At 43.8% G+C, this 17,123-nt stretch overlaps 1 protein-coding gene across 2 annotated transcripts in view; it reads left to right on the plus strand.

The window, feature by feature from the left end:
• parp12a (poly (ADP-ribose) polymerase family, member 12a) overlaps nucleotides 1-16,585 on the plus strand; it is a 62,262-nt gene extending 45,677 nt beyond the window's left edge. Inside the window, exons 10-12 of one of the 2 annotated variants that reach the window (XM_070876165.1) lie at nucleotides 5,362-5,492; nucleotides 6,226-6,377; nucleotides 15,236-16,585. In XM_070876165.1, the coding sequence (XP_070732266.1) occupies nucleotides 5,362-5,492; nucleotides 6,226-6,377; nucleotides 15,236-15,495 (543 nt within the window). In that variant the 3' untranslated portion in view covers nucleotides 15,496-16,585. Of the gene's footprint in view, nucleotides 1-5,361; nucleotides 5,497-6,225; nucleotides 6,378-15,235 lie in introns of those variants that run through there. The other variant, XM_070876166.1, reaches the window with a different exon arrangement.
• The last annotated feature ends 538 nt before the right edge of the window (nucleotides 16,586-17,123 follow it).

The following is a 17,123-nucleotide window of genomic DNA, read 5'->3' on the forward strand; positions in this document are numbered from 1 at the left end:
GAGCGCTTGCTTTGGGAGTCTCGTGTCTGCCATGCGAACTATATGGCCTGCCCAGCGGAGCTGATCAAGTGTGGTCAGTGCTTCAAAACTGGGGATGTTGGCCTGGTCGAGGACGCTAACGTTGGTGCGTCTGTCCTCCCAAGGGATCTGCAGAATCTTGCGGAGACATCGTTGGCGGTATCTCTCCAGCAACTTGACGTGTCTACTGTACGTGGTCCAAGTCTCTGAGCCATACAGAAGTGCGGGTATTACTTCAGCCCTGTAGACCATGAGCTTGGTGGCATATTTGAGGGCCTAGTCTTCAAACACTCATTTCCTCAGGAGGCCGAAGGTATTGAATATACTTGCATTGGAGGCTGTTTAGAGAAGGTTTACTAGATTGATTCCAGAGATGAGGGGGTTGACTTATGTAGATAGGTTGAGTAGGTTAGGCCAGAAGAATGAGAGGTGATCTTATCGAAACATAAAATAATGAGGGGGCTCGACATGGTGGATGCAGAGAGGATATTTCCACTCATAAGGGACGCTAAAACTAGGGGGCATAGAAACATAGAAAATAGGAGCAGCAGTAGGCCATTCGGCCCTTCGAGTCTGCGCCGCCATTCAATATGATCATGGCTGATCCTCTATCTCAACACCATATTCCCGCTTTTTCCCCATACCCCTTGATGTATTTTGTGTCCAGAAATCTATCTATCTCCCTCTTAAATATATTCAGTGACTTGGCCTCCACAGCCTTCTGTGGTAGAGAATTCCACAGGTTCTCCACCTTCTGAGTGAAAACATTTCTCCTCATCTCGGTCCTAAATTTCCTATCCCATATCCTGAGACTGTGATCCCTTCTTCTAGATTTCCCAGCCAGGGGAAACATCCTCCCCGCATCCAGTCTATCCAATCTCGTCAGAATTTTATACGTTTCAATGAGATCCCCTCTCATTCTTCTAAATTCTAGTGAATACAGGCCTAGTCGATCCAATCTCTCCTCATACGACAGTCCTGCCATCCCAGGAATCAGTCTGGTGAACCTTCGCTGCACTCCCTCTGTGGCAAGTATATCCTTTCTTAGGTAAGGAGACCAAAACTGCACACAAAACTGCGGTCTCACCAAGGCCCTGTATAACTGTAGTAAGACATCCTTGCTCTTGTACTCAAATACTCTTGCAATGAAGGACAATATACCATTTGCCTTCCTAACTGCTTGCTGCACCTGCATATTTGCTTTCAATGACTGGTGTACAAGGACACCCAGGTCCCTCTGTAGATCGACACTTCCCAAGCCATCGCCATTTAAATAATACTTTGTCCTTATGTTTTTCCTACCAAAGTGGATAACTTCACATTTATCCATGTTATACTGCATCTGCCATGTGTTTGCCCACTCACTCAACCTATCTAAATCGCCTTGCAGCGTCTTTGCATCCTCCTCACAACTCACAATCCCACCTAGTTTTGTGTCGTCAGCAAACTGGTAAATATTTGGTTCCCTCATCCAAATCATTTATACATATATATATATATATATATATCGTGAATAGCTGGGGCCCCAGCACTGATCCCTGTGGTACCCCACTAATCACTGCCCGCCACCCCGAAAAAGACCCGTTTATTCCTACTCTGTTTCTTGTCAGTTAATCAATTTTCAATTCGTGCCAGTACATTATCCCCAATCCTATGTGCTTTAATTTTGCACACTAACCTCTTATGTGAAGTGGGGTTACATTTGCCACCCTCCAATCTGTAGGAACTGTTTCATAATCTATGGAATTTTGGAAAATTTCAACCAATGCATCCATTATTTCCATGGCTACCTCTTTTACTCTGGGATGCAGATTATCAGGCCCTGGGGATTCATCAGCTTTTAGTCCCTTTAGTTTCTTCAGCAGTATTTTCTTAGGAATAATCATTTCCTTTAATTCCTCTTGCTCACTAGACCCTTGATTCCCTAGCATTTCTGGGACGTTATTTGTATCCTCTTCCGTGAAGACAGAACCAAAGTATTTATTTAATTGTACTACCATTTCCTTGTTCCCCATTATAATTTCTCCCATTTCTGACTGTAAAGGACCTACATTTGTCTTCACTAATCTTTTTCTTTTTATATACTTGTAGAAACTGTTGCAGTCGGTTTTTATGTTCCTTGCAAGTTTACTCTCATACTCTTAATTTTTCCCCTCTTAATCTCTTGGTCCTTTTTTGCTGAATTCTAAACTGCTCCCAATCCTCAGGCTTGCTACTTTTTCTGGCAACTTTGTATAACTTCTCTTTGAATCTAATAATATCCTTAATTTCTTTGTTATCCATGGTTGGGCCACTATTCCTTTGGTGTTTTTACACCAGAAAGGAATGTATAACTGTTGCAATTCATGCATTCGTTCCTTAAATGTTAGCCATTGCCTATCCACCGTCATGCCTTTTAATGAATCTTCCCAATCTATCATAGCCAATTTATTCCTCATCGTAGTTTCCTTTATTTAGATTTAGGACCCTAGTTTCGGATTGGACTACTTCACTTTCTATGTCAATAAAGAATTCAATCATGTTATGGTCACTCTTCCCGAAAGGACCCTGCACAACAAGACTGTTAATTAACCCCTTCTCATTACACAATACCCAATCTAGGATAGCCTGTTCCCTAGTAGGCTCCTCAACATACTGGTCTAAAAAACCATCTCGTACACAGTCTAGGAATTCATCTGCCACAGTATTATTATGAATTTGGTTTGGCCAGTCTGTATGTAGATTAAAGTCACCCACGATTATTGTAGTACCCTTGTTAGATGCATCTCTAATTTCCTGTTTGATGCCATCCCCTACATTACCACTACTGTTTGGAGGCCTATGGACAACTCCCACCAATGTTTTCTGCCCCTTGGTGCTCCTTAGCTCCACCCAGACTGATTCTACATCTTGATTTTCTGAGCCAATATCCTTTCTCACTATTGCTCTGATTTCATCCTTTATTAACATCACACCACCCCCTCTTCCTTTTTGCCTGTCCTTCCTAAATATCGAATATCCTTGGATATTCAGTTCCCAACTCTAGTCACCCTGCAACCATGTCTCTGAAATTGCATCTATATAGTCTCAGAATAAGGGGCCGCCCATTTAAAACTGAGATGAGGAGGAATTTCTTCGCTGAGGGTTGTAAATCTATGGCATTCTCTGCTTCAGAGAGCTATGAAGGCTGGGTCATTGAATATATTTAAGGTGGAAATATAGACAGATTTTTGAGGGATAAGGGAATAAAGGGTTATGGGGAGCGGGCAGGGAAGTGAAGCTGAGTCCATGATCAGAGGAGCCATGATCTTATTGAGTGGCGGAGCAGGCTCGAGGCATCAAATGGCCTACTCCTGCTCCCATTTCTTATGTTCTTATGTTGTTAAATTCACTCACTATTAAGTTGTATTTATTCCTTTCTCTTTAAATTCTACTTCTTAAAATTCTTGAATTCACCACATAAAATTGTACTCATGCATCACTCCTTCAATTTTACTCACTCATTCCTGAAACTGGCAGTTCTACAGGTTAAGAAATGCTGCTCACACATTACCGAAATTATATTTTCAAAATACATTGGCCTCTTTCAACAAATTGCTTCTCCAGCCCAAGGTATCTGGCATATACCAAATAATGCAGTTTAAATCTCAATACTTTTACCTATTGGCTGCTCAATTGGATTGGATAGATGGATGAAAGAAAAGGAGCAGAAGGGATGTGAGAACAGGGTGGGTAAATGTGATCAGAATTACATGCTCACGTGGACACTGATACTGTTTAGGCCGAATGGCCTGTTTCTGTTGTAACTTCTTAGTATTTCTTCCCAAATGCCATCACTCTTCTCATTGGATATGATAGTGTCCCAAAAGCAGAACACTATGAGCTGCTTTGTCAACAAGTGACTTTTATGGTGGCAGAAACTGCCGACAAACAGGGGTGCAGTTGTACTATTTGTCAGGCCAGGTCTTGCTGTGTCAACAACAAGAACAATTTACCCTCAGATCGTGATCTCCCAAAGAAAGAAAGACTTGCATTCATATAGCGTCTTTTATGACCTTGTGGCGTTCCAAAGTGCTTTACAGCCAACTAAGTACTTTTGAAGTGTAGTCACTGTTGTAATCTAGGAAACACAGCAGCCAATTTGTGCAAAGCATGCTCCCTCAAACAGCAATGTGATGATGACCAGATAATCTGAAATAGTGGCATTGGTTGAGGGATAAATACTTGGCCAAGACACCGGGAAGACTTCCCCTGCTGTTCTTCGAATAGTGCCATGGAATCTTTTACATCCACCTGAGAGAGCAAACGGGGCCTCAAATAAACATCAGATCCGAAAGACAGCACCTCTGATTTTTGTGCTCAAGTCTCTGGAATCTCAATCCCATGACCTTCTAACTCCGAGTAATGGGTGTGTTTAAGGGAGGTGATAGATTGCAGAGGTAGATTTTGAAGAGGGTTTTGAAGGTGGAAAAATTGGTGCAAGGCAGATTGGTTTGGGAAGAGAATTCCCGAGGGTGAGGCTATAATGGCTGAAGGTATCTGGACTCGGAAGAGTGGACAGTACAAGCTGCAATGTAGAGTTGGAAAATTTTGAGGAACTAGGCTGGGCAAGGCCTTGGAATGGTTTGTTAACGAGGGCACGGAGTTTGGAATCAAAGCTGGGGGAGCGAGTAGAGGTCAGAAAGCACAGGGGAGATGGGAAAGCATCCAGGCATTGGAGTTTAACAACAACTTGCATTCATACAGCACCTTTAACATAGTAAGATGTCCCAAGGAGCTTCACATTTTTGACACTGAGCCACATAAGGAGATATTAAGATGGATAACCAAAAGCTTGGTCAAAGAGATAGGTTTTAAGGAGCAAGGCAGAGTGGTTTAGGGAGTGAATTCCAGAGCATAGGGCCTTGATGGCTAAAGGCATGGTCGCCAATGGTTGGTTGTAAGAAGTGGACGAGGCACAAGAGGCCAGAAGTGGAGGAACGCAGAGATCTCGGAGGCTTGTTGGGCTGGAGTTCTGGGTAAGTTGGGATTTGTGTAGCACTAGAGATTCATGAGGAAGAGAGACATGTAGTCTCAGAGCAATCAGGATCATTGGTATGTGCTATATGTAGGGTAAGGAAGGCTGCTTAATCCAGGTGGAGTGTTGAATCACATTAATTCTGCAACATTGTCACCTGATTGACCAGGACAAGAGCACAATCCCAATAGACATTACACAGGGAAAGGTTACAATGTTTACACCAGAGAAGATTGAATGGAAACAAGCTGGAGTTAATTCTTGGCATGCTTTCACCCTTGTTGTATTTGAATGTGTTTAGATTATCTGTTGCTTTGTGCCTCTGACTAATAACCATCTCTCTGCAGCTTGTTCCAGTGCCCAAGTCTTCGGAGGAATATAAACAGGTGCAGTCCCTCTTTCAACGGACTATGAGGAACAGTGTGATCCAGAAAATTGAACGAATCCAAAACCTAGCCCTGTGGGAAGTCTATCAATGGTTTGTAAGCTGCACATTCTTTTTTTATTATCTGTTTTCTTCCCATCTGTCCTTAAGGGGTCATTCATTCTGGTGGGGTGCAGTTTACTGGGTGCACAGGCTCCCTTCTGAGAACTTGGCTGAACTGCCATTCTTCCTGTGAATCTCGACAGTGCATGTCAGCAGGATATTTGAAGGGCACGAGACCCGAGCTCAATCCTGTCCTAACCCGGCACTGACCTCATCCTGACCCTATCCTTCCCCCTCCCCCCCTCCCCTGTCCTAATCTGACACTGTCCTCCCCCGACCCTGTCCCCCATCCTCCCCACGACCCTGTTCCTCGGCGACCCCTTACCCGTCCTCCCCCGACCCCATCTTCTTCCAACCCTCCATTGGTCTCCTCCTGTCCCCCCGACCCCGTCCTAAACCGATCCCGTTCCCCCAACGCTGTCCAAACCTGACCCGGTCCAACAAGGATTACTAGTCAGTAATCGGCAGCAACAGAAATCCCTTGCTTCTCCTCCCTAAAGTAGCAGATTCTGAGGCAAGTGTAGTGCCTCCTTCAACACTGACAAGTAACCTGGGAACTTCCTGGTCTGCATGACCCAGGCCCCAAAGTATAAAGATTTCAGTGGTCATTTATAAATGGTTCATCGGTGAAGCGCAGTGAGAGTGTAGGATTCAGTGACTTCTCTCGGTGACTGCCTGTCAGTGCATTGATGTCACGTCTGTTGTGCTTGTATTTCTGAATCAGGCAGAAGGAACAGATGAAGAAGAACAACAATGACAAGGATGTGAATGAGAAGCAGCTTTTCCATGGCACAAAAGCCTCAATTATTGACGCCATCTGCCAGCAGAACTTTGACTGGAGGATTTGCGGTGTTCATGGAACCTCTTACGGAAAAGGTACCTGTGGATTTTCAAAATAGCTGCTTTCATGGCTTGTGGTAATCAGATTTGATCTAACTGTATTGCAATGAGGTAAATGTAGCTCACACTCTCTAAGTGGGAGGGGATAGGAGTAAGCAGGTGCTGCTGATTACTGCAGGAGTTGGAATGAGTTTGTAAAAAGTTGGTGGTGGGTTTTTGGGTTGGTTTTTTTCTCAAATGTTAGGGCCTCTTTGGCCCATAAACATCAGCCAGATGGCTGCTGAGGGGCCTGGAGTGCTGGACCGCTCAGAGGACAATGCTCCCAGTATGAATTTAACCAGGGGAATGTCGTGAGGAGGGAGAATAAAAGGCCCAAAGATTTGGGCCGGGACCCCAGGAGTTTTGGAAAAGAAAACACGGTGGTGGTTCACTGCCTGGATAAGGAGATGTGAGCTTGGGATATTATCCAGGCAGTACACGAGGACTGCGGTGAGGGAAGTTGCTTTGCTTGCCAACCAAAGACGAATGTTGGATTCGAAGTGATGGTCAGTGGCCGAGAGGAAGTGGAAAGACTTTTACTGAACCTGAAGGTTGGGGAGAAGTACTTGGATGTATCTTTGCTGTATTCGGAAGTGGTGGTAGTTTCATTCTTAAACCTCCTGTCGGTTTATAAGAACATAAGAAATAGAAACAGGAGTAGACCATACAGCCCCTAGAGCCCTCAATAAACTCATGGCTGATCTGATCATGGACTCAGCTCTAGTTCCCCGCCTGCTCCCCATAACCCCTTACCATTTAAGAAACTGTCTATTTCTGTCTTAAATTTATTCAATGTCCCAGCTTCCACAGCTCTCTGAGGCAGCGAATTCCACAGATTTACAACCCTCGGAGAAGAAATTTCCCCTCATGTCTGTTTTAAATGGGCGGCCCCTTATTCTAAGATCATGCCCTCTAGTTCCAGTCTCCCCCATCAGTGGAAAAATCCTCTCTGCATCCACCTTGTCAAGCCCTCTCATAATCTTATATGTTTCAATAAGATCACCTCTCATTCTTCTGAATTCCAATGAGTAGAGGCCCAACCTACTCAACCTTTCCTCATAAGTCAACCCCCTCATCCCCAGAATCAACCTAGTGAACCTTCTCTGAACTGCCTCCAAAGCAAGTATATCCTTTCATAAATATGGAAACCAAAACTGCACGCAGTATTCCAGATGTGGCCTCACCAATACCTTATATAGCTGTAGCAAGACTTCCCTGCTTTTATACTCAATCCCCTTTGAAATAAAGGCCAAGATACCATTGGCTTTCCTGATCACTTGCTGAACCTGCATACTATCCTTTTGCGTTTCATGCACAAGTACCCCCAGGTCCCACTGTACTGTGGCACTTTGCAATCTGTCTCCATTTAAATAATAACTTGCTCTTATGTTGAGGACGATGTGCTGATAAAAAGTTGGAGTCGTGGGACATTAAACTTTGCTCAGTATTAAGAGGAGATACTATGCTGGAACGTATTAATGGTAGCCAATGGAACCTGTTACGTAAAAGTGCAGTTCCCAGAGGGAGTGAAGTCATTACCCTACAACATGAAATTTGAGACAATGGAAGGAGTGCAGTACGTCCGGTTTCTGCATGATAACCAGGTGAAGATTTGCTAGTACTGTCCTGGACACGACCATTTAGTAAGAAGTTGTCCAGACCTGTACTGTTACAACTGTGGCAAATCTGGACACATCGCTTGGAACTGCAAGGCAGAGAGCTGTGCGGTTTGTCACAAAGGCCCCACCCGCTGTGAGTGTGAGGCAGAAGGAAGCTCCTTGAGCAACGAGGAGATGGGAGAAGGAGCAGGATGTGTGAGTGGAGTGGCCAGAAAACTGGAGCAGGCAGAGAACTCAGCCACTGAACGGAATGAGGAAAGAGCGCAAGAAGAGGCAGAAAATTGCGGAGCAAAAAACAGGATGGGGATGGTGCAAAACACATCAAATATTGTGGAAAAGGACAAAGTCAGCGGAGGACATCACGGGTCAGGGACAGAGTCAAGCCATAACATGGCTCACCTTCAGGTGTCCGTAGGGGGAGCAGAGGCGGGTGCAGGATAAGTGTAAATACTCCAAAGAGAGGTGTACATCTTGGGAGAGCAGGAGGAGGCAAGACCAGGAGAGGGTGCAAGAGGCAGGAGCCTTAAAGGGGCAGCAGGACGGGAGCGGGGAGCCAAAGATGCCAAAAGGGAGCAAGATGGGCGGCGATGCGCCATTGTCCCAGAGAGAGCAAGGGTCAGCGGTGGAGGTGAGGCCGAAGGGAGTGGCACTGTTGGAGAAACCATGGTAACAGGAGGACTATCTAAGGGAGATTCTGTATCTGATGGGGAACAAGGACGGGAGATTACAAAAGATTACAGAAAAGCTCGAGAGTGAGGAGTCAGCGGAGGATGGAGACATGGAATTGGGAGATGGGGGCATCATGTGGAAAGGGAAAGGTTAGTGAACGGCAGAAGGAGGGAGAAGGGGCAGTTCCGTGGCCTAAATTTAATGTAGGAAGAGGCTAAACCTGCAGGGAAGGTTCAAACAGGAGGTGAAAAAGAGCCGGAGGCTGCAGGAGAAAGCAACAGCTGTCCAAAAGGTTGGGAAGGAGCATGAGAGGAGGGAAGGGCCAGAGATTAAATGATGATGATGGGGGATTATCACGCACACTTCTTTTATCAGGAGCAATGATTACATTGGTCTCGATTAATGTGAACGGACTGAGGGGGGAGAAGAAATTGCAGCAGTTGTTGCAGTGTTTTAAAGGCACTGACCTGTTGTGTCTGCTAGAAACCTTTTGGGATGAGAAAGAATTTGGAAGGTTTGGAAGGGAGAAGTGTTTGCAAGTTGTGCAAATAATAACCGTAGAGGAGTGGTTGTTTTAGAGAATGTTGCATTGCTGGACAAGGACACTGAGGGGAGATTTTTACAGCTAAAGGTACAAATGGATGAATTGAATTGTGATCTCTTTAATATCTATGTGCCGAATGAACATTGCAAGTGTTGTGAGTTTTTTCGGTGGTTATTCACAGAAGTGGCAGAGGTGGAAAACCCTTGTATTGTGAGGGATTTTAATGTATTTTTTATCTCGGATGCACATTTCAGCCCAGATGACCTTTAAAGGATGATAACTCCAGAGAGACGATTGTAAAAATGATGGCAAATTTAAATTTGAGAGACTTATGGAGAGATCGGAACCCCATAAAAAGGGGGTTCTCCAGAAGAGGTTGTGTGAGTGATGTTTTAAACCAGAGCCGAATAGATTTTGTGTTAATGCGGGAAGGGTTAAATTCTGAGGTGATGGAGATATATTATTAAAAAAAAATTTTTAGGGACCACTCGTCCTTGGTTCTTAAAATTAGGAACAGCAGAGTTAAGATCGGTCCAGGGATGTGGATTTTAAACAATCAGTACCTGAAATAAATTGCTTTTAAAGAATGGATTTTAAATATAATAAAGAATGCTCGGAAGGAACCTTTATTCTTGAAAGAAAGAGAGAGTTTGGTGGGACAATTTCAAATATAAGGTAAAAGTTTTTTCGGTATGTTATGGGAAAGAAAGAGCAGGGAGTCAATAAGAGAATATAAACAGAAGGTTTACAGACTGTAAACCAGTTGTGGAGGGGATAAGGGAGCAGAGACTAAGTGGAAGGTTTTAAAGGAAGAGTGGGAATTATTGCAAGCTGAAAAATGCAAGGGGGCCATTCTCCGCGCAAAGGCTAAAGATGCATTGGAGGGAGAAAGATGCATTAGATATTTTCTAGAGCAAGAGAAGTTGCGACAAAGGTTATCATTAATTGGAGATTTGAAGATTGGGGAAAAGATCATTAATGAAAGTGGGGAGATTATGGAGGCGGCTAGTAGCTTTTGTCAAGAATTATATACAAAATACATTTTCAAATTGGCAATGGAGAACGTTAGTGTTATTATTGAAGAGGGTTTAAAGGAGGATGAGAGAAGCATGTGTGACAAAGAAGTAGGATTAGTGGAAATAAAAGTAGCAATAAGTGGAATGAAGGGAGGGAAAAGCCCAGGGTCTGATGGACTAAGTGCAGAATTTTATAAAGAATGTTTAGAGATTTTAAGTCTATTAGTCTTAGAGGGTTTTAAGGAGATTAAAACTGAGGGAAGTCTGGCCCCATCTATGAAGAGAGGTATCATAAGTTTAGCTTATAAAAATAAAGGGGATAGAAGGGATCTGAAGAATTGGAGGCCCATCACGTTATTAAATGTGGATTATAAGATCTTGGCGAGGGTTATGGCAAATCATATGAAGGAGGTGATGCCACAGATAGTTTCGCCCTCTCAGTTCTATGGAGTCATAGGCCGGGACATCGCTGACTCTGTAGTCTCAATCCGAGATGCAATAGAACTCATGGAAGAGAGTGGGAGAGAAGCTTATGTGCTAAAGATAGATCAAGAGAAAGTCTTTGATAGAGTCTCTCATGAGTTTTTATTGATGGTTTTGGAAGCATTTGGTTTGGGAAAAATTTCATTGAGTGGATAAGGATTTTTTATTCAAACACATTTAACTGTGTTAAATGTAATGGATTTTTATCCAAGTATTTTCCAATACAGAGAGACAGGTTTGTCCACTGTCCCCACTGTTGTACACATTTGTAGCAGAACCATCAGGTTACATGATGCAAAAGAAACAAGGCGTAGTCGGGATTGCATATCCCAATTCCGGGCAGATGTCGGTGATACACCAATATGCAAATGACACGACCTTAATGTTGAGAGATGGGAAGTCAGTGAGGAAAGCTATGCGAGTAGTGGAGGAATATTGCAGAGCTTCAGGAGCCAGAGTAAATTATAGTAAGTCCCAATGCCTGATTGTGGGAAGGAGTTGGGGGGAGTGGTTGGAGGAAAGCCCTTTTAAGGTGGTGAAGGTTTTAGAAGTTCTGGGGGTGCATATGGGGTGCAAGAAGGATAGGGATGAAGTGGATCGACTAAATTGGGAACCGAAGATTATGAAAATTAAAAAAATTTTGGGAAGGTGGGAAAGAAGGTCGTTGAAAGTGCAAGGAAGAGCAACAGTGGTGTCAACTCTCCTGCTATCTAAACTATGGTACTTATTGACGGTGGAGGATATAACTGACTGGGTGGAAAAGTCTATCCAAGAGGCTTGTGTAAAGTTTTTATGGGAAGGGAAACCAGCCTTGGTTGCTTACAATACCATCATTGGACAGCGAAATCAGGGAGGACTCAATTTCCCAGATATTGCTTTGAAGAAAAAATCCTTTAGAATTAAATGAGTAAAGAGATTTATTCAGAAGTTAAATACAAGTTTTTTTAAATTAAGTGGGATAAGAGGACAGGGAATATTTTATATGGAGTACAACAATATGTTTTTGAAATCGGTTTTATAAGGGGGTTGTAGACACTTGGGCCCAATTTTTTTTTAAAGTGTGCAGTTTATGCCCAAAGGTGCCGAGGAATTTTTAGAACAGCCCTTATTTTTGAACAGGTGGACCAACATTGAAGGAGAGGTATTATTTAATCAAGCTTTTATAAAAGCTGGTATATATGTGAAGAATGTATTATATGAGGTAATTCCAGATTGGTTGCCGAAAGCGGTTGTGAGGGACATGGTTTAGAAACATAGAAACATAGAAAATAGGTGCAGGAGTAGGCCATTCGGCCCTTCTAGCCTGCACCGCCATTCAATGAGTTCATGGCTGAACATGCAACTTCAGTACCCCATTCCTGCTTTCTCGCCATACCCCTTGATCCCCCTAGTAGTAAGGACTTCATCTAACTCCTTTTTGAATATATTTAGTGAATTGGCCTCAACAACTTTCTGCGGTAGAGAATTCCACAGGTTCACCACTCTCTGGGTGAAGAAATTCCTCCTCATCTCGGTCCTAAATGGCTTACCCCTTATCCTTAGACTGTGTCCCCTGGTTCTGGACTTCCCCAACATTGGGAACATTCTTCCTGCATCTAACCTGTCTAACCCCGTCAGAATTTTAAACGTTTCTATGAGGTCCCCTCTCATTCTTCTGAACTCCAGTGAATACAAGCCCAGTTGATCCAGTCTTTCTTGATAGGTCAGTCCCGTCAACCCGGGAATCAGTCTGGTGAACCTTCGCTGCACTCCCTCAATAGCAAGAATGTCCTTCCTCAGGTTCGGAGACCAAAACTGTACACAATACTCCAGGTGTGGCCTCACCAAGGCCCTGTACAACTGTAGCAACACCTCCCTGCCCCTGTACTCAAATCCCCTCACTATGAAGGCCAACATGCCATTTGCTTTCTTAACCGCCTGCTGTACCTGCATGCCAACCTTCAATGACTGATGTACCATGACACCCAGGTCTCTTTGCACCTTCCCTTTTCCTAATCTGTCACCATTCAGATAATAGACTGTCTCTCTGTTTTTACCACCAAAGTGGATAACTTCACATTTATCCACATTATACTTCATCTGCCATGCATTTTCCCACTCACCTAACCTATCCAAGTCACTCTGCAGCCTCATAGCATCCTCCTCGCAGCTCACACTGCCACCCAACTTAGTGTCATCCGCAAATTTGGAGATACTACATTTAATCCCCTCATCTAAATCATTAATGTACAGTGTAAACAGCTGGGGCCCCAGCACAGAACCTTGCAGTACCCCACTAGTCACTGCTTGCCATTCTGAAAAGTCCCCATTTACTCCTACTCTTTGCTTCCTGTCTGACAACCAGTTCTCAATCCATGTCAGCACACTACCCTAATCCCATGTGCTTTAACTTTGCACATTAATCTCTTGTGTGGGACCTTGTCGAAAGCCTTCTGAAAGTCCAAATATACCACATCAACTGGTTCTCCCTTGTCCACTCTATTGGAAACATCCTCAAAAAATTCCAGAAGATTTGTCAAGCATGATTTCCCTTTCACAAATCCATGCTGACTTGGACCTATCATGTCACCTCTTTCCAAATGCGCTGCTATGACATCCTTAATAATTGATTCCATCATTTTACCCACTACCGATGTCAGGCTGACCGGTCTATAATTCCCTGTTATCTCTCTCCCTCCTTTTTTAAAAAGTGGGGTTACATTGGCTACCCTCCACTCCATAGGAACTGATTCAGAGTCAATGGAATGTTGGAAAATGACTGTCAATGCATCCACTATTTCCAAGGCCACCTTCTTAAGTACTCTGGGATGCCTTCCATCAGGCCCTGGGGATTTATCGGCCTTCAATCCCATCAATTTCCCCAACACAATTTCCCGACCTAATAAGGATTTCCCTCAGTTCCTCCTCCTTACTAGACCCTCCGACCCCTTTTATATCCGGAAGGTTGTTTGTGTCCTTAATGAATACCGAACCAAAGTACTTGTTCAATTGGTCCGCCATTTCACGAAATAGATGGGTTGGAGACATTGTCAACGCAACTGTCGTAGAAGTTGGTCTTCGTGCCATCTCTTAAAGGTGGTCGGAGACTTGGCAGGAGGATCAGGTGGTAGAGGAAAAAGCAATTAAGATCATGTATGAGAAGATTGGGAGGGCATTGCCACAGGATTAGATGGAAGAAATAAATATGCAAATCTCCAAAGGGGGTATAATGCGTCCCGCTTTTCCAAGCTTTCTACTGGAGAAAGGGGAGTTGTTGTTCCAAGTTGACAACTGTAATAGTCGAGATTTCTATTGGGTATTTAGAGAATGGAAATTTAAAACACCTACTGGTCAGGAGTTTTGGCAGAATATATACCCACAGCTGGACTTAACAGGATTTGGCAGGGAGTGTGGGCAAATTTTAAATGTCCAGAGTGGATTGAACTGGATTTCAAATGGGCTCATAATCGGATTTTTACCATGATAGTCTTATGTAAGAATGGGCGAGTAGAGGTGACAACTTGCCCAGTGTGTGGGACACGAGATGTCCCATTTGCTGGTGTTATGTCTGCAGTTAAAGGATTTTAAGTACTATGTTCGACAGTTGTGTGAGGTTTTCTTGCTGGGTGAGGTCCAAAGAGCAAGAATGGGAATCCCGTGGGACTCAATTTTGAGATGGGGATTGCAGGAGAGTCTGCCAGAGTCTAGCGTAGTGGTAATTAATTTAAAGTTCAGTTTGGCTAGATTTGTGGTTATGCAAAGAAGGAATGCTCTGTTTTTTAAGGGGAGGAGAATAAACCTAAACGAGTCTTTTAAATATAAACTAACAGATCATCATAAGGCTCTGAGGATGTTTTATTCAGAAAAGAATTTAAAGATAGTATTTTATGATCAATTTGTAAAGTACAATAGATTATATGTTACAGGAGACAAATTAAACTTCAGGTTTTGATGTTACTACGTGTTGGAGGAACGGCTGTGCAGAAGGGCGAAATAGATTTGTATGATACAATGGAATGATCACGATGTTGTAAATATTCTTAATGTTCAATAAATATTAATATTTTTTAAAAAGTGGGTAGCACTCTCACCATAGAGTCAGAAGATTGTGGGTTCAAGTCCTGTTACAGAGACTTATGCACAAAAATCTTGGCTGACATTCCTAGTGCAGTACTGAGGGAGTTGCTGCCCTGTCAGAGATGCCATTTTTTGGTTGAGACATTAAACTGAGGCCCCTTCTGCCCTCTCAGGTGGATGTAAAAACTCCCACGAAGATCTTGAAGGAACCTGATCAAAAAGAGCAGGGGAATTCTCCCTAGGGTTCTGCCCAATATTTATCCCTCAACCAACATCACTGAAACAGATTTGCTGGTCATCATCATGTTGCTGTTTGTGGGACCTTCCTGTGTGCAAATTGGCTGCTGCGTTTCCTACATCACAACAATGATGACATTTCAAAAAGCACTTTACAGCCAATTAAGTACTTTTGAGATGTTCCTTAGGTCGTGAATTGGCTGTATTAATGCAACTTTTTTCTTTCTTTAGGAAGTTACTTTGCCAGGGATTCGTCTTATTCCCATAATTACTGCAAACAGGGGCAAATCACGATGACCATGTTTGTTGCTCGGGTTTTGGTGGGGCAGTTCGCGAAAGGAATCTCATCTTATCTCCGACCACCTTTAAGAGATGGCACGAAGACCAGCTTCTACGACAGTTGCGTTGACAATGTCTCCAACCCATCTATATTCGTTATATTTGAGAAACACCAGATCTACCCCGAATACATTATAGAATACAACAGTTAAGCAAAGTTATGCCTCTAGAAGTAGGATATGGCTGATTCCACATCTACACACGAAGGAATCTGATCATACTTAGCTCAATGGGTAGTGTCTCCCCATCTGATGGAAGCACTAAAACATACAAATGTGTAATCTATTAGAAAATTATTTCTTTCTGACTCGCCTACGTTGACCCCTGCCACCCTGTAATGGCAAAGGAGCCCAGCCACTTCGAATTGACATTCACCATGCCCAAATAACTCCCTACGGTTGGCGTTGGTAATGTGACTGGTGGAATAGATTACCAGGATTGACTGATCCAATCCATTGATGCTGAGATTTCTCAGACAGTTCACTTTGCTGGAAGTCTGCGATCTTCTCAAAAGCTTATTAAAATGCCTTGACCCAAGGCATCTTTGAAATTACATCCCAAAAGCACCTCCCAAATCCACGGCCTCTACCAACTAGAAGGATAAGGGTAGCAGGTGCATGGGAATAGCACCACCTCCAAGTTCTCCTCCAAATCACATATCATCCTGACTTGGAAATATATCGCCATTCCTTGATTGTCGCTGGGTCAAAATCCTTGAACTCCCTCCCTAACAGCACTGTGGGAGTACCTTCTCCTCACGGATTGCAGTGGTTCAAGGCGGCAGCTCACCACCACCTTCTCAAGAGCGAATAGGGATGAACAATAAACGCTGGCCTTGTCAGCAATGCCCACATCCCATGAATGAATTTTTTTTAATTGTCCAGGCTTACCTGCAAGTAGTGTCGTGACCAGGTCTATGGATGTAATTTCAGTTTCCAAAAGTATCCCACCATGAGTTCTGCCTCCAATTTCCTCCCGTTTCCTCCGTCTCTTGAAGACCTGAGAGATTTTTTTAAGTGATCGAACACTGAACTTATGGCTGAGTTGTAAGGAACACACAGCTTCTGTCCTGCACTGCAGCACCCGAGTGAAGTAAAGCGGAAGACCATCGACTGGGGCTTTAAGCCAATCAGATCTTATGCTAGGATTACAGTAACAGTGTGTTCTTTACAAATAATGTCATTGCATGGGTCCATTAACCTTACTGTACTTTCTAATAAATCCCTTTTTTTGAAAGTGTCACAGTGCTTTTATATCAAACCTTACTGACGTTGTATTACAGTTATATAAAGCTCTGGTTAGATATCTTCTAGAGTACTGCATTCATTTATTGGCACCCCAGCTCAGGAAGGATATATTGGCGTTGGCAGGACAGATTCATCAGAATGATACCGGGGCTAAAAGGAGCACGTCAGCGCGACGCTTAAGATGTCAGCACGACGCGAAGCAATGTCCCTCCATTTCAGTTAAAGGGGAGAGCCGCTGCGAGGTCTGCAGCCACTTTAGTGGCACCCATTGGGCCACCACGGAGTGCTTCGGCCAGGCCAGTGGTCCGGCACCCAAGAGGGGTTGCCGGGCAGCATGTTGGTGGCCCGGCCGAACCTGCTGCCGCCATTGTTGGGATGACTTTTGAGTCAGCTGACAATTAAAATAAAATAGCGGTCGCAGCAGTCCACCCTCCCCTTTAAGGGCAGACACTCCGCCCAGCCACTGGCAGCTTCCACCCGGGCAGGAAAAGCTGTCAGGGGCACTGAGCGGCGATGGCTCTGCTCCAGTGGGG

This window comes from Pristiophorus japonicus, chromosome 3 (genome assembly GCF_044704955.1).
Source record: "Pristiophorus japonicus isolate sPriJap1 chromosome 3, sPriJap1.hap1, whole genome shotgun sequence".
In the NCBI taxonomy this organism is placed as follows: domain Eukaryota; kingdom Metazoa; phylum Chordata; class Chondrichthyes; family Pristiophoridae; genus Pristiophorus; species Pristiophorus japonicus.